At 55.2% G+C, this 23,546-nt stretch overlaps 1 protein-coding gene across 1 annotated transcript; it reads right to left on the bottom strand.

Annotated features, from left to right (window-relative positions):
* Nucleotides 1-36: 36 nt before the first annotated feature.
* On the bottom strand, nucleotides 37-16,997 carry ING5 (inhibitor of growth family member 5). Its single transcript, XM_027538204.1, has 8 exons — nucleotides 16,901-16,997; nucleotides 14,714-14,785; nucleotides 9,231-9,397; nucleotides 7,871-7,982; nucleotides 7,615-7,708; nucleotides 4,967-5,102; nucleotides 4,761-4,822; nucleotides 37-3,099 (listed from the first exon to the last, which is right to left on the bottom strand). Exons 1-8 carry the CDS (start codon nucleotides 16,935-16,937, stop codon nucleotides 3,057-3,059), a joined length of 723 nt encoding a protein of 240 aa, XP_027394005.1. The 5' UTR covers nucleotides 16,938-16,997; the 3' UTR covers nucleotides 37-3,056.
* Nucleotides 16,998-23,546: the final 6,549 nt, after the last annotated feature.

Raw genomic sequence — 23,546 nt, 5'->3', positions numbered from 1 at the left:
GAAGTCTTATTTCCAGAAATGATGCACTCTCAAATGTTTGTTCCAAAAAATACTTTATTCGTTAAACAATATATCCATCATCTATAACATGATCCAAAAATACAGATATACATCTTTACATCATTTAATAAAAAGATTTACAATATTTCTTTCTTTTACAAAGAGAACATCAATAATAATTCCTTGAAAACACAACGTAACGTTCAGGTTAAAGCTGCACCATCTTTTTGGATGAGATGTGGTAAGATGAACACCACAGATACATACCAGCGGGGAGGAAACTTCACAGAGCTCTCTCCTGAATGAGAACGCTTTTCTTAGACTTCCCACTTTAAAATTCCTCTCGGCACAGGTAATGAAGACCAACCACACTGTTCACAAAAAGCCGAGGAAAGCCTGAAACGCTAAGTGTCCCAGCCCCGCACAGGGCAGTCCCTGGCACGCGGGGAAGCTGCTCCTTGGACAGTGTTATTGCTCGAAGCAGTCCTGGCCGAGGGCTGCCGGCGACGGGTCAGGAGGCAGGACTGACAGGCGGCCGGCCAGTGCCCCACACGCCCCCGCAACTGCCCAGGAGCTGCATCCGGAAGGCTGCCGCCTTGGGGCAGACGGGGGCCGCCCGGCTCAGGTGGCCCTGCCAGCACCAGGATCGCGTCCGCCTGCTCAGGGGCCCAGCCCGCGGCAGGGACGGTCACAGGCCTTGTGTGCCAGCCGTGAGCCCCTCAAGCTCCGCCGCAGAGGCGGGGGCACGGCTTAACACCTGCTCCTACTACGCAGCGCATGCTCTCCTGCGGGAAAACCAGTGGATGTTTCAACCACTGCTGACGGGTACGAGCAGCACTGGAGACGGACGGCGCCGCTTCTCTGCACGAGAAGCCTCTTCCCTCACAAGCAGACCCCGAGGACCCTGGGGGCCCGCGCCCTCGCTGGCTCAGGAATGCTGCGGCAGTGCCAGCCTGCCCCCGGCGCCAGCGCCCGAGACCAGCGAGCGTCTCATCCTGACGGGGGCGGCAGGCGAGGGGCGAGCAGCGCGGGCCGGGACGCTCCCGACCACAGGGCCTCCCCCGCATCTTCCGCCTCGCGGGCAGCGGCATGGTCAGGAGGCATTCGGCCGGGGCCCAAAAACGTCCCGGGGACCCTCTCTCTCCTGCTCGTGTTTTCCATTTTCTCCAAAGCTACGTGCATGTTATTTCAGTGATATTACTGTAACCAGCAAAAGTAAACACTGGAAACATATAAGCACAGAAACTTTCCCAAAAAGGTGCACAGATGGCACGTTACCTGGTGACAAGCAGGGCAACACCAGCCAACCTTAAACGAAAGCTTCCGGCAGGGAAGTCAGTCACCCTCCTGGGGAACGGCCAGGGCGGCAGGCACCCCGCTGAGGCTCAGGACCGCCGTCCACCTGCGTCCACAAATCCCCCGTCCCGTGGGCACAGTGGTGTGAATGGGTGGAAGATGAAATGAGCGTATGAGGAATCACCACAAGTGTACTGTACTTACCTATCTTCTCCACAAAAACTGGTAAAGGAGTGAAAAAAAACTTTTCCACAATTTACTCCCCTAATCTTTAAACATCCATGCTAACAAAAACCTAAGTTACTAAACACCAACTCCACCAGGGTTTCCGGCCAAGGCAGAGGCTGAGGGTGCCAGCGGGCCCTTCCTCAGGAACGTTGCGTGGCCGGGACGAGCCCGGGGCCGAGGGGCAGCTGCGGCCAGACCCCGCACCGGCCCACGGGAGCCCCGGGGCCACACGCTGTACAGACCGCCCGCCGCCTCCCAGCTCCCTCTGGCGAGGACTGGGTCAGACGCAGGGCGCGCGGATGCAGACCCAGGGTGGCCCCCGTCGCCTGCCGGATGGTAGCTGCCCCGCGGGCAGTGGCCCCACAGGACACGGCCTCTGTGGCTCCTGCCCGCTGTCTCCTCTCTCGGAAGCGCACAGGACGGGCGGCCGTCAGGGGGAAGCAGGTGGGTTCCTGTCGATGGCCCTCCTCACAGACAGGATGCGCTTTGTCCACGCCGGGAAGCTGGGCCTCCAGTCTGTCGCGGACCCCGGGCCTGAGGCAGAGCCACCATGCCCACCGTCTTCCAAACACACGCCTGGACGGCCTCAGGGGACAGGGCGCCTGCAGAAGCCACGCAGGGTGTCCACGCCTGGACCACCCACACTGTGACCAGCAAGGCGGGTCCAAGACCACGTGCTGATTGGGGAGTAAAGACACGCGGGTTTCCTCACTTCATGCAGAACTGCTCCTGCGGCCCGGGAGGCTCAGAAATCACATCACATAATAGTCACCTCTCAGTCTAAGCGGCTGACCTGCTGTGCAAGTCAGCAGGCCTCAGGTCAGCTCCCGGCAGCCTGGGCTCACTTCATACTCACACAGACCACTATCTTCACGCTACCACGGTAACTCATCTTCACAGCACAGAGTCGGAATTCCCGGAGAAACGGGCCATCGGCCCTCCGCTGGACCGTCTCTTATCCGTTCCGGTCACGGCACCCACAGCCCGTTTGCTAGTGGTGAGTTGTTTACTCCGGAAAGAAAACCCCTCATGGAGGGAACAGGCAGTTCAAACGCAAAGGCAGTGCACAGCGAGGCGGAACCCCCGGGGAGAGCTGGCACTTCCGGGAGCACCCTGGGCTCCCAGCAAGGCTCAGAGGTGCCCGCGGTGGCACCGGGGCCTTGGCAAGCCGCCCCAGGAAGCCAGCCAGACGCCAGGGCTCATGGCTCCAAATGCGACGTGACGGCAGTGCACCAGCCACGCACCCCACGGAGTCCCGGGGCCACCAGGGGTGACCACCGTGCTCAGGGCCTGGGGTCTGTACAAAAGTCACGAGATCTGAGTCACTGTGGCAAGTCCCCTAAGATTGCTTCTCTGTGCAACAGGGCTCAGGTGGCTTCTCGTCTGTTCAAGGAAACATCCAGAATGACAACTGGCCGTTGAGTTATTAAATATCGTTGGAAACAAGGTAGTTTTAAAATAAATGTAAAATATTGCAACATGAATGAGGGAACACGCTAACGTGCTCGTCTTGCCCAGCGTCCGCCCCGGCCTCACTTCTTCTTCCTCCTCTCCTGAACACAGCGGGGACAGAACCTGTGACGAGAAAGGCGCCGTCAGGGGCCCCGGAAGGCGGGAGGCCAGGCCCCATCTCCCGGTCTCCCGGGACAGCGGGACGCTGTGGCCACGGTGCCGGCACGGAGACCCAGACGCAGATGGCGCAACCCTGCCGTGGGGGAAGGTCTGCCCGACGTCCGTGCTGAGGCCAGGGAAGACCCGAGTCAGCGAGCGAGCGGCGTGCACACACGAGCACTCCTGTCGCCCAAGCTCACCAGCGCTCCCGGTGCGAGGACAGGGCCCCTGGGACCACACAGGAAGCGAGCACTCGAGGGGGCACACTGGAGGTGCCAGGCAGCCCCACCAGGCAGGCGCAGACCCCTGCCCTGCCCCAGGGGGCTCAGCGGCCCCACGACCCTGTGCACACAGGTTCCCGAGGCCCCTCCTGGGGAACAGCTGACGCAACTACGATGCGGCCTCCCGAACCCTGGCTCCCAGCACTTGGTCTGGGGCCTGAGCGCAGCCCGCCCGCCCCGGGGTGGGGGGCCAGAAGCCTCACTGCACTGAGGGTCACAGAGCACAGGCTCAGATGCAGGCTCAGGACGCAGACCAGGTGGGAAGCCGCCTGTACTCTGCCCCCTCTGAAGGGAGACAGGGAGGCCAAGGGTCAAGCGGCTGGTGGGTGGGCCCCACCCCGTGGGCCCCACCCCCCACCCCCCACCCCCCACCCCACGTCCGCCCAGCGTGTACTGCTCCCTGAACCACGCCCACACAGTAGGGAACAATCTTCTAGCACCTACCAGCAAAGTCCTGCAAACAACTCAAACCCACCACGTCCAAAATCAAACCCAAGTCGCCCTGCCTGCCTCCCGCCCCAGAGCTAGCCCACACTCCCCTTCTTCCCGGGGGTCTCAGCACAGGACCCCACCCCATCCCACACTGAGCCTGCTCCGGGCCACCAGATTCCACTGGCTCTGCCTGCCAGGGCCTGGCCGGGTGGACACCACACGTGGCTCTGAGATGTGCCCGCACCCCCTGCCCAGCCGTCCACTGCAGGCAGATGACGCGGACGTCCCTCAAGCAGCCCATGCTCCGTGTCCACACACGGTGTCACTGGAGGGAGCCGGGCACAGGTGGAAGCACGGAGGGCAGCGTCCCCAGGCCTGTGCTCGGCCCAGCCAGTGGGACCAGGCTCTCACACACAGCAGAGCTGCGGCCGCCCACACCTCCCCCGGGACAGAGGCCCCGGCTCCAGGGGCGCCCAGCCCGAGCCTGGCCCTCAGCTGCCATCAGAGCTTCCCCAGGGAGAGTCCTTCCTGCCTTGTCTAGACCTACAGTCACCTCTGCCTCCCTCGAGAGCCAGAGCGGCTGCTGTCGGAGGGAGGCCCACCTTGCACAAGGCGGGGGTCAGGGCGCCAGCAGCCGTCCCCACCCACGGCTCCTCACACCCGGGTTCCACATCCGCGGGTTCCGCCCACCAGGGAGCTCGCGGTACTGTGGTATTTACCACTGAGAAACAGCCGCGTGGAAGTGGTACAAACCCATGTGACTCGAGGTCACTGTCACACAGGGGTGATGACAGCCACAACCCTGGGTAAGGCAGGCAGCTGTGCCTCTGCAGCTCAGCCCCGGGCACCAGGACGGGCGCAGCAGGCAGGCCCCCCCGCCCAGCCCACAAACAAGGCTGGCGCCATACTGACCATTTTCCTTTGGGCTTCGTGGTCAGGTCCACACAGGCAAAGTGAAACCACTCGATGGGGCACTGCAGGGAGAGGGAGCAAGCGGTCAGTGCCGCCCACCCGCCGCCCACCCACCTGGCCTGCGGCCCGCACTCTCGTACAGAGGAGGTGGTCAGTGCCGCCCTCCCGCCCGCTGCCCAGCCCGGCCCGGCCCGGCCCATGCTCACGTCCGGGTTGTCGCAGCCGATCATCTCCCCGTAGGACACCTGGTGGCAGAGGCAGTAGGTGGGCTCGTTCGGGTCCACAGGCATGTCCAGCACATCAGAGGGGTGCACAGATAGGATGGTGTCGGTGAACTCCGACCTGTGGGGGTGACAGGCGGGGGTTGGGGACAAACTGACCCCAAGGGCGCCCGGCAAGGGCGCGGCCAAGCAGCGCGGGCCGGTGTGGGGCAGGCGTTCACGTGTGCAGAGCAGTCGCCCAGCGAGCAGGCCTGCTCCAGCCCCACCCCTGCCCTAAGGCCGACGGCATGACCACCAGTGCGACACCCGAGAGCACCCCCGAGCCCACCCGGATACCCGGAGTCCGTGCAGCCCTGCAGCTCCGCCCACTGCCCGACTCCACTGGCACCTTCAGCCCAGAGCTGCAGGCGACCTTGCCCCCAGCCTCCCCTGGGCTCTGCCTCTCGGGAACCAAGCAGCACCAGAGCCACCCCATCCTCGGGGCCACTTCACCTGCTGGCCCCAGGAAGCAGCCCACCACACCCGGGCCCCCCGAGCAGCCCAGCCAGACCAGGGCTGCCCGCACCACTCCCAAGCCCCCGCAGCACCCAGGCCACCCCCAAGACCGCTGCCCATGGCACCACAGCTGCAGGGAGGGAAGGGGCTCGGGGGGAATCGACTCATGTGGGTTTCAGCCTTCTAAAAAAATCCCATGAGCTCAGTGAGTGAAACAGTACTTTCCCATCAGTACAGAAGGAAAACCCTCCCTCCCTTACCCCCAGGTAAAAAGTACAGGCGTGTTCAGATATTCATCTGCTAAAGAGATGGCGCATCACAGAAGGAACCAGCAAAGGGAAAGCTAAGAGGCAGCGGCCGACCAGGCGACGTGAAGGCACCGACCGGGTAAACGGAAGGGATCCAGGTCCCAGAGTGACTGACTGCCTGCCCCTTCCTCGGGCACCGCGCCCCAGTCAGCTGCACCCCGGCCCCCTGACACGGCCCACACCGGCAGGGACGCTCTGAGGCCTCCTCTGTGAGGACTCTGTATCCATCTCTGAGAAGAGACTTCCTCTCTGTAAACATCAGAGAGACGTAGCTCGACCCGGGGCTTTCCAACTGCTTCAAGCACAGCCACAGACAGGCCCGCCGGCCAGGGGGCTCTCTCTCGGCCTGTGGGGTCCTGTGCTCGGCCAGGCGGCCGCGGGGATGATGCGGTTCAGGAGGGCCACTGGGCCCAGCCTCCTCACCGAGGGCTCCGGCCATGTCGCCCCCGACGGCCCCAGCTCACCCGCTGTGATACGGACAGCGGCCAAGGGAACGCTGCGGGCCCTCAGGGTGCTGGGACCACGGGGCTCACCCGGGCTCTGCACGGCCAGGCACGTGCCCCCCGGGGAGGCGCCCCTGCACTCGGGAGCCGGAGTCTCATCCCTCCAAGGGGACTCGTGGAGACAAAGGGACACAAGAGGATGCCCGCCTGATCCCAGGTCCTGAGCAGGAAGGAGCAGGAAGCCCTGCCACCACGGGGAAAGGCAAGCCCGCACACCACCGCGTCATGGGTACAGACACGCGAGGGCTGTGGAGGGCGGGGGGCAGGCAGCACCTGCTGGGTGCAGCGGAGGCCTTGCTGCCCACGGGACCGCTCTGACACCGCAGGACCTGCCCACAGCCACACCCACGGTCCATCTACCGAACCCTGCCACACAGAGGCTGCAGAGCCCAGCCCCTGGACTCCAACCAGCCAGCTTCCCAGGCCCCGTGACCAACCCGGGGAGCAGCAGGAGAGCCTCGCCCGCAGGCGGCAGACAGGCGCTGTGGCTTCCCCGCCTCACCACCTTCCCACCAGCCCCCACCCAGCTCCGTCCACCTGCGCCGCACGAGGGCGAGCCCTCTGGGAAGCGCAGGCGCTGCCCTCTCCACGACCTGCGTACGCCCGCAAGGTCAGACGAGGAGAAAACCGTGTGCCCTAAGGAACCAAGAACACAGGAGTGGTCACCAGGAGGACTTTTCTGCTGGGTCAGCGGTAAAGAAGCCGCCTGCCAATGCAGCAGACATGGGTTTGATCCCTAGTCGGCAGGTTCTTGCCTGGGAAATCCCATGGACAGAAAAGCCTGGTGGGCAGAGTCCACAGGGTTGTAGAGAGTCAGACATGATATAAGAGGCTAAACACCACCAACCAGAAGGTGCGTGTGCAAAAAGCATCAAATGCACAGCAGACTGGGTGTTTAGATGAACAAAGAAGGGCTTTAGATACATGTTACGGAAGAAGCGTAACTAAGACATTCATGTATGGAGACATTTCGAAACAGAACTAAAATCTGTAAAACAAAAAAAAGGAGTCAAATGATGTTCTAGAACAAAAATCACAATATGTGAAATTAACAGCTGATCCTTGAGCAACATGGGTCTGAACTGGATGATTCCACTTATGTGTAGATTTTTTTCAGTAAATACGTGCTACAGTATTATGTGACCCTTGGATGTGGAACCTCGGATTCAGAAGGATATCAGATCAGCACACCTAACACAGGTGAGGGGGGAGGGGCCACGGCACACCTGCTCAGGTGAGCACGTCTGCAGCCTCAGCAGTAACTGGTGGTGTCATCCTGAGCAAACACCAACGTTCTCTGGGGAGAAAGAAAAAAAGCGCCTCTCACCCTCCTTTATGCTTCTTCTTCTTTGGGGTGTCATCTTCTGAGGTCCTCCTACCACGACCCCTGGAGCCCCTCTTTTCTTTCTGACCTCGACCTTCTGAAACAAGAAAGACCCCAACTTTGTTCACAGAATTCCTGAGGCAGGACAAGGTTTACCCAAATAAAGTATTTACCATGACATCCCTAACACACTTATCAGACAAAACGCTTCAAAACTCCAAGGTTAACAGTAACAAAACGAAGAAAAATTAAGACTTGCTTTTTAGCCCCCGTCCTCCAGCACTCTCGAAGTCGCTGCCCTCCAGCTTGTCCTTCAGGTCCGCCTCAAAGCGAGCCAGGTCTGCATCCAGCCTCCGGATGTGCTTGTCCACCTGCACGGAAGGACACTCACACAATCCGCGTGGCTCTCAGGGCAAAACGCCCTGGAAATCACCAACGTTCCCAGCGTCAGCCAGAGAATGCTGTCTGCCCTAGGCTGAGTCCTGAATTAACGAAGCTCTGCTAGAACAAGGCCCACTACTTCCTAGTTGATGCAAAGGTCTTTTTTCCCCACATATGACCCATCAACAGAATAAAGCCTGCTGCTGCTAAGTCGCTTCAGTTGTGTCCGACTCTGTGCGACCTCATGGACTGCAGCCCACCAGGCTCCCCTGTCCCTGGGATTTTCCAGGCAAGAGTACTGGAGTGGGGTGCCATTGCCTTCTCCGAGAATAAAGCCTACTGGGGAGAAAACCTTGAAGGGATGAGAAACAGCTGTGAGACGTGGAGTAAGGGCTAAGGACACTAGATACCGAAACTTAACGTAAAATGTGAAGTGTGCACAGGTCCTTAAGGAGAAAACGACTTAAGTTCTAGGTTCCGGATGGAGCTGGAAGGAAGGAGAAAGAGGTGGGACATCACCCGTCACCCGTGACCACACAGGATAACAAGGGAGGGGACGCTCCTGCTGAGCAGCTGCAGGGTCATCACAAGAAAAGCACCTGCCGGCAGTGACGGCCACCCATCGCCCCCTGTGGCAGCTTCCCAAGCGGGAACCACATGGCCCCGTCAGAGTGAACCAGAGTCCTCAGCTTCGTTACACAGCTGAGAAAATGGGAGTGCCTTAAGGATGCTGATCGCACCGAACTCTCAGGAAGACAGGCTGCTTACTCAAAGGACTTACTGCTTTACAGCATCAAAACCCCAAACATAAGCATTAAGCTCTCCTTCGAGAGGCTTCTTTCTCAAACACAACTGAATTCGGGCTTTAATAAATCACTATTTCTTGCTGTGGGAAGTGAGGATGGGGCACCTCAGACAGAACCCCATATGTGCCACTTCATGAGCCTCAAGTGAGGCAGACCTGAGAGGGAGGTCGCCAGAGCAAGCCCTAGGGGCTCACCTAAAGCTGATAAAAACAAACAGCAAAAATATATATATATACACACACATAACTGAACCAGCCGAAAGGCCGCAGAGCACGAGACTACACCAACGCCCCCGGGAGGCAGGTCCCTCCACGGCGCACCTTCGCGAGCTGCATCGCTCGGCCCCAGCCTGGCCTCTGCCTGCCCTGCCGCTCTGGGCAGCGTTCCCCGCCGCGTGGGGCGCGGCGTGTGCCTGGGGCAGCCCGCACGCACCATCTCATAGGTCTGCATGGCCAGCTGCACCTTGTCGTCGCTGTACTCCTTGCACTTGTTGTAGGCGCTCTGGATCTTCTGCAGGTGCTCCACTCGCTGGTCCGAGGAAAGAGTCTTCACGGTAGAGATGTACTCTGCAGCCAGGATGTCAATCTCAGCTTTCTTATCTGAGAGAGAAATGGTTGAAGAGCTATTTCCCGCGTGCGATCCAGGACAAGCTCACCAGACCGGCAACCAATAAAGCCTGACGATGGCAAGTTCCAGCCAAGAAGTAGTTGGCTCGAACTGGCCGCCTGTTGTGGAAAGGGGAACAGCCTTCCCAGACACTGTGGGTCAGGGCCCCGGGCAGACACCCCAACCGGGGCAGGGTGCCTAGGACAACCCAGTGTATGCTGCTGACCAGCAAGGGCTCACTGTGCCTCCCTGGGCTCTCAAGAGTCCCTGTTTGAATAAATGATGTGCTCACCTCACCTGTGACCAGCATGCTACTGTCAGGGACATACCCTAAAGATTCGGAGGCCAGGATACACATGGGAAAATGGCCTTAACTACAGATAACAGGAAACAACTCAAACGTCAAATCTAGGATAAAACAGATAAATAAGCTGCGGTCCATTCACAGAACAGAGCACTGCTGCTGCTGCTGCTGCTAAGTCGCTTCAGTAGTGTCCAGCTCTGTGCAACCCCATAGATGGCAGCCACCAGGCTCCTCTGTCCCTGGGACTCTCCAGGCAAGAACACTGGAGTCGGTTGCCATTTCATTCTCCAATGCATGCAAGTGAAAAGTGAAAGTGAAAGCACTCAGTCATGCCCGACTCTCAGCACTGCCAAGCAGTAAAAAGACACGACAACACTGGCCAATCCCACCAAGAAAAGCACGACGCAGGAAAACACACACAATGTGACGATTCCATGGTTGTTAAGGGTGGAGACAGACGAAGGCGTTAATGCTTCAGTGTAGAGACGAAAAGACCATCCTTGCAGGTGATAACTCAGGGTGCACTCCTCAGGGGAAGAGGGCCTACTCAGGAGTCTCACAGGCCGTGGGCACCAGGGGCTCTATTTCTCCATCTGGGGAAAGGGTCTCTGGGTATTATTTGCTAAGCAATTTATAAATGTTTAAACCACTTCAGTAATCTTGCCTTGAGAACCCCATGAACAGGAAAAGGCAAAAAGATAGGACACTGAAAGATGAACTCCCCAGGTCGGTAGGTGCCCAATATGCTACTGGAGATCAGTGGGAAAATAACTCCAGATAGAATGAAGGGATGGAGCCAAGGCAAAAATAACACCCAGTTGTGGATGTGACTGGTGATGGAAGCATGGTCCGATGCTGTAAAGAGCAATATAGCTTAGGAACCTGGAATGTTAGGTCCATGAATCAAAGCAAACTGGAAGTGGTCAACCAGGAGATGGCAAGGGTGAACATCGACATTCTAGGAATCAGAGAACTAAAATAGACTGGAATGGGTGAATTTAACTCAGATGACCATTATATCTACTACTACGGGCAGGAATCCCTCAGAAGAAATGGAGTAGCCATCATGGTCAACAACAGAGTCTGAAATCCAGTACTTGGGTACAATCTCAAGAACAAGAGAATGATCTCTGTTCATTTCCAAGGCAAACCATTCAATATCACACTAATCCAAGTCTATGCCCCAACCAGTAATGCTGAAGAAGCTGAAGTTGAACGGTTCTATGAAGACCTACAAGACCTTTTAGAACTAACACCCAAAAAAGATGTCCTTTTTATTACAGGGGACTGGAATGCAAAGTAGGAAGTCAAGAAACACCTGGAGTAACAGGCAAATTTGGCCTTGGAATACGGAATGAAGCAGGGCAAAGGCTAATAGAGTTTTGCCAAGAGAACGCACTGGTCATAGCAAACACCCTCTTCCAACAACACAAGAGAAGACTCTACACATGGACATCACCAGATGGTCAACACCGAAATCAGATTGATTATATTCTTTGCAGCCAAAGATGAAGAAGCTTTGTATAGTCAGCAAAAACAAGACCGGGAGTGGACTGTGGCCCAGATCATGAACTCCTTACTGCAAAATTCAGACTTAAATTGAAGAAAGTAGGGAAAACCACTAGACCATTCAGGTATGACCTAAATCAAATTGCTTATGATTATACAGTGGAAGTGAGAAATAGATTTAAGGGCCTAGATCTGATAGACAGAGTACCTGATGAACTATGGACTGAGGTTTGTGACATTGTACAGGAGACAGGGAACAAGACAATCCCCATGCAAAAGAAATGCAAAAAAGCAAAATGGCTGTCTGAGGAGGTCTTACAAATAGCTGTGAAAAGAAAAGAAGCAAAAAATAAAGGAGAAAAGCAAAGATTTGAATGCAGAGTTCCTTTGAAAAGCAAGGAGAGATAAGAAAGCTTTCCTCAATGATCAATGAAAGAAATAGAGGAAAACAACAGGATGGGAAACACTAGAGATACCAAGGGAACACTTCATGCAAAGATGGGCTTGATAAAGGACAAAAATGGTATGGATCTAATAGAAGCAGAAGATATTAAGAGATGGCAAGAATACACAGAAGAACTGTACAAAAAAGATCTTCACAACCCAGATAATCATGATGCTGTGATCACCCACCTAGAGCCAGACATCCTGGAATGGGAAGTCAAGTCAGCCTTAGGAAGCATCATTACGAACAAAGCTAGTGCAGGTGATGGAATTCCAGTTGAGCTATTTCAAATCCTAAGGTGCCGTTAAACTGCTGCACTCAATATGCCAGCAAATTTGGAAAACTCAGCAGTGGCCACAGGACTGAAAAAGTCCATTTTCATTCCAATCCCAAAGAAAGGCAATGCCAAAGAATGCTCAAACTACCGCACAATTGCACTCATCTCACATGCTAGTAAAGTCATGCTCAGAATTCTCCAAGCCAGGCTTCAGCAATATGTGAACCATGAACTTTCAGATGTTCAAGCTGGATTTAGAAAAGGCAGAGGAACCAGAGATCAAATTGCCAACATCTGCTGCATCATCGAAAAAGCAAGAGAGTTCCAGAAAAACATCTATTTCTGCTTTATTGACTATGCCAAAGCCTTTGACTGTGTGGATCACAATAAACTGTGGAAAATTCTGAAAGAGATGGGAACACCAGACCGCCTTATCTGACTCTTGAGAAACCTATATGCAGGTCAGGAAGCAACAGTTAGAACTGGACTTGGAACAACAGACTGGTTCCAAATAAGAAAAGGAGTATGTCAAGGCTGTATATTGTCACCCTGCTTATTTAACTTCTATGCAGAGTACATCATGAGAAACGCTGGGCTGGATGAAGCACAAGCTTGAATCAAGATTGCCGGGAGAAATATCAATAACCTCAGATATGCAGATGACACCACCCTTATGGCAGAAAGTGAAGAGGAACTAAAGAGGTTGAAAGTGAAAGAGGAGACTGAAGAGGTTGGCTTAAAGCTCAACATTCAGAAAACTAACATCATGGTGTCTGGTCCCATCACTTCATGGCAAATAGATGGAGAAACAGTGGCAGACTTTACTTCTTGGGGCTGCAAAATCATTGTGGATGGTGACTGCAGCCATGAAATTAAAAGATGCTTACTCCTTGGAAGGAAAGTTATGACCAACCTAGACAGCATGTTAAAGAGCAGAGACATTACTTTGCCAACAAAGGTCCGTCTAGTCAAGGCTATGGTTTTTCCTGTGGTCATGTATGGATGTGAGAGTTGGACTATAAAGAAAGCTGAGCACAGAAGAACTGATGCTTCTGAACTGTGGTGTTGGAGAGGACTCTTGAGAGTCCCTTGGACTGCAAGGAGATCCAACCAGTCCACCCTAAAGGAGATCAGTCCTGAGTGTTCATTGGAAGGACTGAAGTTGAAGCTGAAACTCCAATACTTTGGCCACCTGATGTGAAGAGCTGACTCACTGGAAAAGACCCTGATGTTGGGAAAGATTGAAGGTGGGAGAAGGGGACGACAGAGGATGAGATGGCTGGATGGCATCACTGACTTGATGGGCATGATCTGAGTGAACTCCGGCAGTGGTGACGGACAGGGAGGCCTGGCGTGCTGCAGTCCATGGGGTCGCAAAGAGTCTTAACACGACTGAGTGACTGAGCTGAAATGAACGCTTATTTCTGAATGTAAGTGGTCTATCTCACAATAAAATACGTCTCTGTATTCACTACTCAGAAGGCTGTACCTCAGTCAAAAACCAGTTATTCCAATATCATAAAGTATATGCCCAACACGATGTGTGAAAAAAGTGTCCATACCCAAGCACATCATCAAATGTAAAACGTCACAGATAAAGAGAAAAGTGGAAATAAAGATCACATCTTCAAAGCATCAGGAATGCAAACGACAGTGGCCGTCTCAGTCGCCACGCGGAGACGACACAGCAGCACCTGCTGCGCTCTGGGGGAAATGCCCGTCAATCTGGGATTCTATACCCAACCAACTGCTCGCTGCTGCAGTTTCAGATACGCAACATTATTCACCTTCCTCTCTACCCTTTTCCCAGGAGCTCCCAGAGAAAAGGCTCCCCTGAAACAAAGGGGCAAATCAAGACGCAGCACGCTTAGCAACCTAGCAAACAGGGCTCCGCATGGAGGAGCAGCAGAGGGAGGAAGGCCTGGGGCAAGGCATGCACAGCAGACCCGCCGGTGAGCTGCGGCGGCCCCGTGTGGGACACACAGAGGCCTGGCAGGTGCCTGGCGCAGCGCACCGGGAACGTGGGAGACAAGCCGAGCGGCAGAGCAGGGAGGGACGCCGAGAGAAAGTCAGGCCAGACAGGGTGCGTGCGCACAGCAGATGGTCCGCTACCAACACAGGGGCCCTGACGCACGCAGCGTCAGTACAACGTGAACCCCGGCCCACGACACCCAGGGGACGCACGCAGCGTCAGTACAACGTGAACCCCGGCCCACGACACCCAGGGGACGCACACAGCGTCAGTACAGCGTGAACCCCGACCCACGACACCCAGGGGACGCACACAGCGTCAGTACAGCGTGAACCCCGGCCCACGACACCCAGGGGATGCACACAGCGTCAGTACAGCGTGAACCCCGGCCCACGACACCCAGGGGATGGCGGGAAGGAGCTGTGTGCACATGAGCTGGCTGGGTGCAACCAGAGACGTCAATCTTCACTTTCTGTAATAATCGAACAGCTAAAGTCTAAAACCAAAAGGAAATAAAGTAAGAAATGCAGCAAAAATGAGCTGCTTAGAAATAAGGAGTTACATACCAAAAGATCCAAGAGCGCTGTATAACTATATATATATCTATAACTATACACACAGAGAGTGAAAAGAGAAGTCTTTTAAAGAGAAGGTAACAAACACTTTAACTGCAAGGAGGGGACTAGGGTTATAACGAAGAAACGTAGGAGCACCAGGGACTCCATCTGATTGCACAGACCTGGCACTCTCTCTGAGACATGACCCCACGCCCGCAGCACCACGCCCAGGGCCCTGCACCCACCTTCCGTCCTCTGGTCCAGCTCTCGCATCAGCTGGAAGTTCCTCTGAAGCTCACAGGGAAGGTTCTCGATACCTGAAACACAGACACAGCAGGACAAACACTCACCTTCCAAGCTTCACACCTCAAGGCTACAAGGGATAAGCCCACTCCAGCTTCTGTTTCTTAGGGTTCGGAAACAAGAAGAATCAGGGTATCTTTTTCCAGGGACGTGCTCTGAACACTGAACACACCCTGGTACAGGCTGACGTGCTTGAGCGCCGGTCAGAAACTCAAGAAGTCAGAGTCAAACAGAGGACAGAGGGCGCCCACGAGACCTTCCCACCCCAGACCCCATGCCACTCCTCCCTTGCAGACACCCCCTCCCAGCGAATAAGCCCAAACCCCGGGGTCCTCCTCCAACTTGACTCTGAACTTGGGGCACCGGGAAGTGCCAACCCGGGCTGCGTGGGGGAACGTGATACAAAGATGGAGCTGCCCAACACAGAGGCACTGGCCACACGGGGCTCCTGAGCACCTGAAATGGGGCCAGTACCACAGATGGACTGAGTTTCCCATTTTACGAGAGTTTATTTAAAATCAAACAGACCAGGAGGGGCAGCACAGTGACAACCCTGCACCACACTGGTCTGCTGTCCCCACTGCCAGGCTCCTGGTCCAGGCCAAGCCCGCCCCCTGCCTGCAGCCAGGATGGGCCCCTCTCATCAAACAAAGTTGCTGCTTAAGCCCCAGGGCTCCCCGGCTCAGCAGACAGCAAGCGGAGCCCTCAGAGCCTCTCTGTGGGATCCCCCCAGGGTTCCCACAGCAGCAGTGCCCCTGCACCTCAGATGTGCTAGGCTCCTTCATGACCTTTAAACTCCAGTGAATGTTTAAAAACTCCACCTGCCCCATCTGAGAGCGTGTCCCAGGAAAATTCCTGGTGCTTAGGGAGTGAGCAGGGGCTTCTGTCCCCAAGCCTTCACACGGTGCCCCGCAAAGGCCAGGAATCATATTCCTCGGACTCTCCTCGTGGGACCCACCAGAAAGCACCAGGAAAGAGGAGGGTAAGCCGCAGTGCCCACCCCCCCCCAGGCACCTGGGTGCTCTCCCACCCAGGACCTGTGTTCAGGCTGGGCAAGGACTGGGTGATCCCTGTGGATCACCACAGTCTTCTCCAGAGAAGTTCAATCCCTACTCTCAACAACCTCACGTGGGGGTCTGGGGGCTGTGAAAATTCCCAGTACAGCACAGTGCTCTAGAGCCATGGGGCCCAACACCCACCAGCCTCCCCCTCCCCAGGCCATGCCCCAGCGTAGGCCAGACTGGAGTCAGAACGAAGGACTCCAATGCGGGATCGCCGCTATCAAGCAAGAGACCTTAACAAGCTACGTGGCTTCTGCAGGCAGCATCACATGCTCTGTGAAATGTGGAGGAAAAAAGCCACCTGCTCAGGAGTTCTCCAGAGAGGACATGTGCAACGCGTCGGGACATCTGGCCACGACGATGACCCCTGCCTTGAACACCTTAACCCAGGCCAGTAAGTAGCGCCCCCAGCCCCTGGGCACGGACCGGTACCCTCAGTGACCCTCTGCGCCTGCATGCCTTGCAGACAGATGCACGAACTGAGGCCTGGAAGTGAGGCGCAAGCTAGGTCACAGCACAAGCAGGCACAGAACCCAGAACCCCGAGGCCCTGGGACCCCCAAACCCGACTCAGAGTCCCAGGCGATTGGGACTCAACCATTGGTGGGCCAGTCCCGCCCCCAAGGCGGGCTGGGCTCGGAGGGGCGGGGCCTGGCCAGAGGGGGCGGGCCCGACAGGGAGGTGAGCGGAGCCCAGCCGATAAGGGGAGGGGCCCCGCCCAGGAGGCTGGGTTCAAGGACGGGGAGGGCGGGGCCTGCAAGAAGGTGGGCGTGGCCGTCGGCAAGGCGGGGCCGGGCCGCCCGAGCCCCGCCCCGCGTCTCCGGCCCCGCCCCGCCGTGACGCACCTGGAATTGGCGCGGCCGTGCCGGCGGTGCCCTGCGCCGCCCGCCCCGCGCCCCTCCCTCGCCGCCCCGCCCGCCCCGCGCGCCCCCGCCGCCCCCGCCGCCTTCCGGCCGCCCCGCCGCCCCCGCGTGCCCCGGGGCCCGCGCGCGGAGCCCGGCGCTCGGGGAAGCGCGGCAGGGGCGGCGGGGCGCGGGCGGCGGGCCGGGGCGGTGCGCGGGGCGCTTACTGTCCAGGTAGTGCTCCAAGTACATGGCGGTCGCCATCTTCGTCCGCGGCCGCGCTCCGGGTCTGCGCGGGCGGCGGCGCCGCGAGGGCCGGGGGCGGGGCCGTCTAGTCACTATTAATGAGCCGCGCGCGCTGATTGGGCGCCGGCCGGGCGGGGCCCCCGCCTCGGCTTCCGGCCGGGCCGCGCGCGACCTCGCGCGGGGGCTGGGCGGGCTGGGCGGCCCTGGCGGGCGGGCGGGCCGGGTGCTCGGCCGAGGGCCCGGGAGCGCGCGTAGCGCCTGGAGGGGCGACTTCCGGGGCCCGCGGGCCCGGAGCCTGCGATTCCCCGGGCCGCCTGGCGGGGGCCGGCGTTCTAAACCCCAGGCGGACATGTAAAAGGGGGAACGCGTTCACTGTTTTGCCAGCTTTACCTGCATTATACAAAGTCAGGCTGTAGGGAAATGTACAGCTTCCCCACTCCCGGAGGCGCGGGCCTGCGATCGTCTTGCTCACCCTTCGATCCAAGTGATACCAATGTTTGTGCAACGATCCCCGCTCCATTTAATGCTTGGTGTGAAAATTCACACGCACGCTCCCGTGCACTGTTGCACACCACCCCTATTTTATTGTTTCGAGTAGATAAGTGTTTTTATTAATAGAGTTTATTTTTAGAGCAGTTTTTGGGTCTCAGAAAAATTGACAAGAAAATACAAGAGTTCTTATACACCCCTTCCACGCATACACAGTTTTCCTTAAGAACATTTTCCATGGCTGGGGCACATTTATTACAATTGATGAAATAGTATTGATACATTATTATTAAGGTTTCCTTGCTAGCTCTGGTAAAGAACCCACCTGCAAATGCAGAAGACCCCGCTTCGATCTCTGGGTCGAGAAGATCCACTGGAGAAGGAAATGGCAACCCACTCCAGTATTCTTGCCATGGGACGTCCCATGGACAGAGGAGCCTGGCTGGCTACACTACATAGGGTCACAAAGGAGTCGGACGCAACTTAGCGACTAAACAGCAACAAAAAGAAGTCCGTGGTTTACATTAGGCTTCAGTCTGCGTTGGGCATTTATGTTAAGTGGCACCCATTACAGTGTCAAATGTAACAGTTGCTCTGCCCTAAAAATCAGCTGCTTCTCCGTTCTCCCTACTGGGGAACCCCTGGCAAACTCTAATCCTTTCACTGTCTCTAGTTCTGCCGTTCTCAGAATGTCATATAGTTGAAATCATAGAACGTGTAGCCCTTTCAGATTGGCTTCTTTCACCTAGTAACATGCATTTTAAGTTTCCTCCATTCCTTTTCATGACCGGACAGCTTCTTTTATTAAAAAAAAAAATATATATATATATATATTCATTTGACTGCGTCACGTATTGCAGTACTTGGAATCTTCATTGCGGATCTTTCCTTGTGGTGCACAGACTCTAGTTGTGTCTCTTGGGCTCAGTACTTGCAGGAAGCAGACTTTGTTGTTCCACAGCAGGTGGGAATATTAGTTCCCTGACCAGGGATTGAACCCAGATCCCTTGTATTGCAAGGCAGATCGTCAACCGTTGGACCAAGAGGGAAGTCGTGCTCATCTCTTAACACTAGAAATCATCTCCTTGTCTGTACCACAGTTTATTCTTCACATATTGCTTGCGTCCAAGTTCTGTCAATTAGGAATAAAGCTCCTATAACCACGGTCAGGTTTTTGGGTGCACACACTTCAATTCCTTTGGATAAATACCAAGAACTGTAATTGCTGGATCAGACTGTAATGTTTAGCCTTGTAAGAAACTGCCAAACGGTCTTCCACAAAGAGCTGTACCATTTTGTATTTCTACCAACAATGGATGAGAGTTCCTGTGGCTGCACATCTTCACCAGCATTTTGTGTCATTAGTGTTTTGGTTTTGGGCCGTGAAAAAGACGTGTAGCGGTATCTCCTTTTATTTCCAATTCTGGAAAGCCTGGTGTGCTGCAGTCCATGGGGTCACAAAGAGCTGGACATGATTTAGCGACTGAACAATGACATGCGGTGTTGGGAACCTTTTCACATGCATATTGCCACCTGTATGTCTCTGGTGAGGCGTCTGTTCAGATTTTCTGCCCAGTTTTTAAAATTGAGCTGTTGGGCTTCTTAACTGGTGAGTCATACTATCCAGTTTTCTACCATTTACATTTTTAACTTAATATTCTTCGCAAATTCTGGACAGTTCAGTTCAGTCGCTCAGTTGTGTCTGACTCTTTGCGACCCCATGAACCACAGCCCGCCAGGCCTCCCTGTCCATCACCAACTCCCGGAGTCCACCCAGACTCATGTGCACTGAGTCAGCGATGCCATCCAGCCATCTCATGTCTTACTCAGTTTGATGTCATCCTGGTTACTAGCCGTGTTTCACTGGGTCACTATACCTACTTTAACAGACGCCTTACAGAGGAACACTGTTTTGATGGTTTCCCGTTTCTCATTACCATAAGTGTTCTGGTGAATATTTTTCATACAGTTGTTTGTATCTGTCCTGGTTACCTACTGCTACATAATATACCTGTAAACTTAGTCGTCTAAAAGAAACATTTTATTCGAGCTAACAGCTTTTATAGTCAGGCGTCCCAGCAAGGCTCGGTTGGGTTATTGTTTTGTTCTGTGCAATATGATAGAGATCTCCAGAGCGGCTAGAAGGTGGCGTTCAACTGGTACCTGCACCAGAGCACCTAGAGTGCGGCCTCTCCAGCCCAGAGCTTCTACAGAGTTCTGAGAGGCCCCGGTGGAAGCTGCCCGACTCTGTGACCTCACCTGGGTCATCCCAAGACGACACCTCACCACATTCTGTTGGTCAAGTGAGTCCCTGGGGCCAACCCAGACTCCGGGGGAGGGGACGGTAGACCCGTACCTCTCAAGGGAGGAGCAGCACTGTTGTGGCTGTATTAATCGGCACATCGTCTTATTAGTTCTTTAAGGTTAATGCTCAGAAATTGTATTGCTGGCTCAGAGGGCATGTTGTAAGTGCTGCTATTTCTAAACGCACTGGCCGAGGGGACAGTTAAACTGACACTCAACCAAGAATGTGTCTAGTACAGTGAGCCCTAGACTGCATCAGCTGTATTATCTTTGCTTAACATGATATGGGGGGCGGGGGGGAGAACTTCAGTGTTTGTGTCTCTTTGATTTTAAGCGTGGCTAAGCAGATTTTCACAATTTGTTGGCTGTTTGTAGTTATTCTCTCACGGTACGTTCTTCACCGTCATCTGTGGAGAAACAAAGGGTAGTGGCCTTCACATATCAAAGACACAAACAATCTGTCTTCTTTCATTCACATAAGAAGACTTGATGAATTCTCTTACACAGACCATTTTGTTATTTAGTCGCTAAGTCATGTCCGACTCCTTTGCGACCCCACGGACTATAGCCCGCCAGGCTCCTCTGCCCGTGAGATTTCCCAGGCAAGGATACTGGAGTGGGCTGCCATTTCGTTCTCCAGGGGATCCTCCCGACCCAGGAATTTAAACCCACATCTTCTGCACAGGCAGGCAGATTCTTTACCACTAAGCCACCAGGGAAGCCCAAAGACCATTTTAGAAACTGCAAAGATGAGCGATGACTCTCTCACTATTGTCAGCTGAAGAAAAAAACTGTGCAACCTAAACATTAAGAATTAAGTTTCATGTGGAGGACTGAGACACTGCTTCGAGGAGGCGAGGAAGGGACCAGGGTATGTGAGAGTTTTTGAGCAAAAACCGCGTAGTCAAAACATGAAAAGAGCACTGTTGATTAACCAGACATCGCGAGTCGATGTTGATTAACCAGACATCGCGAGTCGGTTCAACGCTTTTCTGTGTATGGGAAGATGCGAGCGTGGGCTCCTTGGACTCACTCCTCTGGTGTGCGCCTTAATTCTCTGGGGCCAGGATCCTGCTTCTCAGGGGCAGCTGCAGCTGCTGCTGGCTTGACAGTTGCCACATCCTTTGTTGACTGATACGGCAGGCAGCATTTTTCATCCCTGCTTTTTATTTCTATGTGCTCTGGATAAATCTTTGATAACAGATTTCACACTTAGGACTACTGACATTCAGCCCAGTAGGCCTGTGCTGGGGGCGGGGGGGTGGCGGAGGTGCTCTCCTGTGCTTGTCGAGGGCGAGCAGCACCCTGGGCCTCTCACACTCGATACTGTCAGACCTGCACCCCAAGTCGTGATGGTCAGAACGTCCCCCAGCTGAGAGCCGGTGCTTGAGGGTAAGGCTAAGCTACTCTAGCAGAGAAACCCACCCAAACTCAGTAGCACAGAAAAGATGGAACTTTACTTCTTCTGGAACAGTCCAGGAGGCGGGCAGCCATGTTCCACGGGGTCACTCAGAGACCTGGACTCCTCCCAGCGTGGCATCTGCCCCCAAAGGGCCTTGCCATTGTCTCCCCAGTGAAGGCTGGAAACGTGAAGACAGGACTGGGGGCGAGGCAGAGGCACAGTCTGCCGTGTGAAGGAGACAACCATGGCTGCTCGCGGCTCCCGGGCAGGAACTTAGCCACCGGGCCATGTCTACATGCGGGCAAGGCTGGGACGTGGCATCCCACAGGGCAGTGGTGTGCCCAGCGCATCTCGTTCTTCTGCAAGTACGCGAGTGCTGCAGACTGAATACCCCCCTCAGAATTCACAGGCTGAATCCCTGAACCCGCAGTGCGACTGTGTTTGAGCGATAATTGAGGAAGAGAAACCAGACCTGTCCACATTTGTGCAGCGGCAGGCTGTGTGAGGACTCAGTGAGAATGGTCATCCGCATGCAACCCAGAGGGAGACATCAGGCAGGCTGTGTGAGGACTCAGTGAGAATGGTCATCCGCATGCAACCCAGAGGGACACATCAGCCCTCTTGGCACCTTGAACTTGGACCTCCAGAACTGTGAGGAAAATGTTCTGTTTAAGCTACCCAGTTTGTGGCATTTTGTTCTTGCAACCCAGCTGAGACAGGGAGAGGTTTTGATGAATAGCAGTAAAGACTGAGCGATTCCTGGGATGGAAGGCCCATCACCAAGCAACAGGCACAGTCAGGGCTCTAGGGCCTCTGCTGCTGCTGCTGCTGCTAAGTTGCTTCAGTCGTGTCCGACTCTGTGCGACCCCAGAGACGGCAGCCCACCAGGTTCCCCCGTCCCTGGGATTCTCCAGGCAAGAACACTGGAGTGGGTTGCCATTTCCTTCTCCAGTGCATGAAAGTGAAAAGTGAAAGTGAAGTCGCTCAGTTGTGGCCCACTCTTAGCGACCCCATGGACTGCAGCCTACCAGGCTCCTCCGTCCATGGAATTTTCCAGGCAAGAGTACTGGCCTCTACTTAATGGAAAGTCTCAAACCCACAAAAGCAGAGAGAACCTAACAGACTCCATGTGCCCATGGGCCAGTTTCAGCAATCACCAACTTCCCTTCACCCGCCTCCATGCACGTGCAGGCCCAGCACCCTAGCCAGGATCTCCTGCACAAAGCAGATGTGCTCCGCCCACCTGTCAGGCCTCCCTGGTGGACTCGCACTGCTCAGGGGAGACTGTGCTAAAAATCTGCCACTGTGCTAAAAATCTGTCAGTGAAGCAGGGAGAGGAACGGGACACACAGATGCCTAGGCTCTCCTACTCCTGTGTCAGGGGTGCGAGGTCAGGACCGGATGCGTGGAGGTGCTGCAGTCACCCTGTGGCTGAGGGATAAGCTAAGGGAACTGGTGAGTTGCCGACCCAGCATCCGAGATCACTAGCAGCAGAAAGAGTTCTTGGCTGCCCAACTCTGGACTCTGTGTTATGTGAGATAACTAGACATCCCAATGATTTAGGCCCATGAAGCTGGCATTCCAGCTGTTGGTGGTGTTCAGCCGCTGAGTGTTGCTTCTTTTAGCTAAGTAAGAAATTTCACTGTACGTTTGCTAGTATTTCCTGCTATTAAAAGGGCATCCACGGCTCCCCAGCATGCAGGGGCAGACCAGCCAGGCTGCCCCGCCCCCATTTCCATGGGTGACCAGGAAGGCTGAGCTCTCACAAGCTGAGGTACTGCCGGTGTTCCTGCCTGTCAGCCTGATGAGTTCATCCTGCTGATGTGGTATAAGGCTGTCCAATCTCAGGAGGGTGTCTAAGCCCATCATCCTTTTGAAGGCAAGATGTAAATTTCAAAACAAGTTAATCTAAGGCAATATTGTGCTGTTAGCGTATCAGCGACCTTTTGTAGATTGTACCGCAGTAACAAAAGACCCCAAAGTCGCGGAGGACTCGGCTCAAAATTCTTTATTTCTAGCTGGTGCTCCCTGTTCGCGGCACTGGTGTAGGTTGGCTGTGTTCATTCCAGAATCCAGGGTGAAAAAGCAGCCGTAATTGTGCAACTGCAGTTCTCAGACTGGGGACTGGAAAAGGGAGGTGGTGACCTGCACAACAACTTTCTTCCTGAAAGTCGGCTCTGGTTACTTTGCAAGTTCAATATGAAGGACGAAAGCCAATAATTGGGAATAACGGAATCTACCACCGTTCCAGGATCCACAACCCCATCAAACAAGGGCCCATCAGGAAAACGGAAAGCTACCTCAGGGGTCTTGGGTCACAGCGAAATCAGGGGCTTGTACAAGTGAGGTGGGGGTTGCCACGACCTCAGCCCCAACACTGAGGTGGACCGTCTGTAGCTCGCGGGGGTCCGCGGCTGCCCGTAGTCCCCTCG

This window comes from Bos indicus x Bos taurus, chromosome 3 (genome assembly GCF_003369695.1).
Source record: "Bos indicus x Bos taurus breed Angus x Brahman F1 hybrid chromosome 3, Bos_hybrid_MaternalHap_v2.0, whole genome shotgun sequence".
NCBI classification, from domain to species: Eukaryota; Metazoa; Chordata; class Mammalia; order Artiodactyla; family Bovidae; genus Bos; species Bos indicus x Bos taurus.
This window is presented reverse-complemented; position numbering and strand designations above follow the sequence as displayed.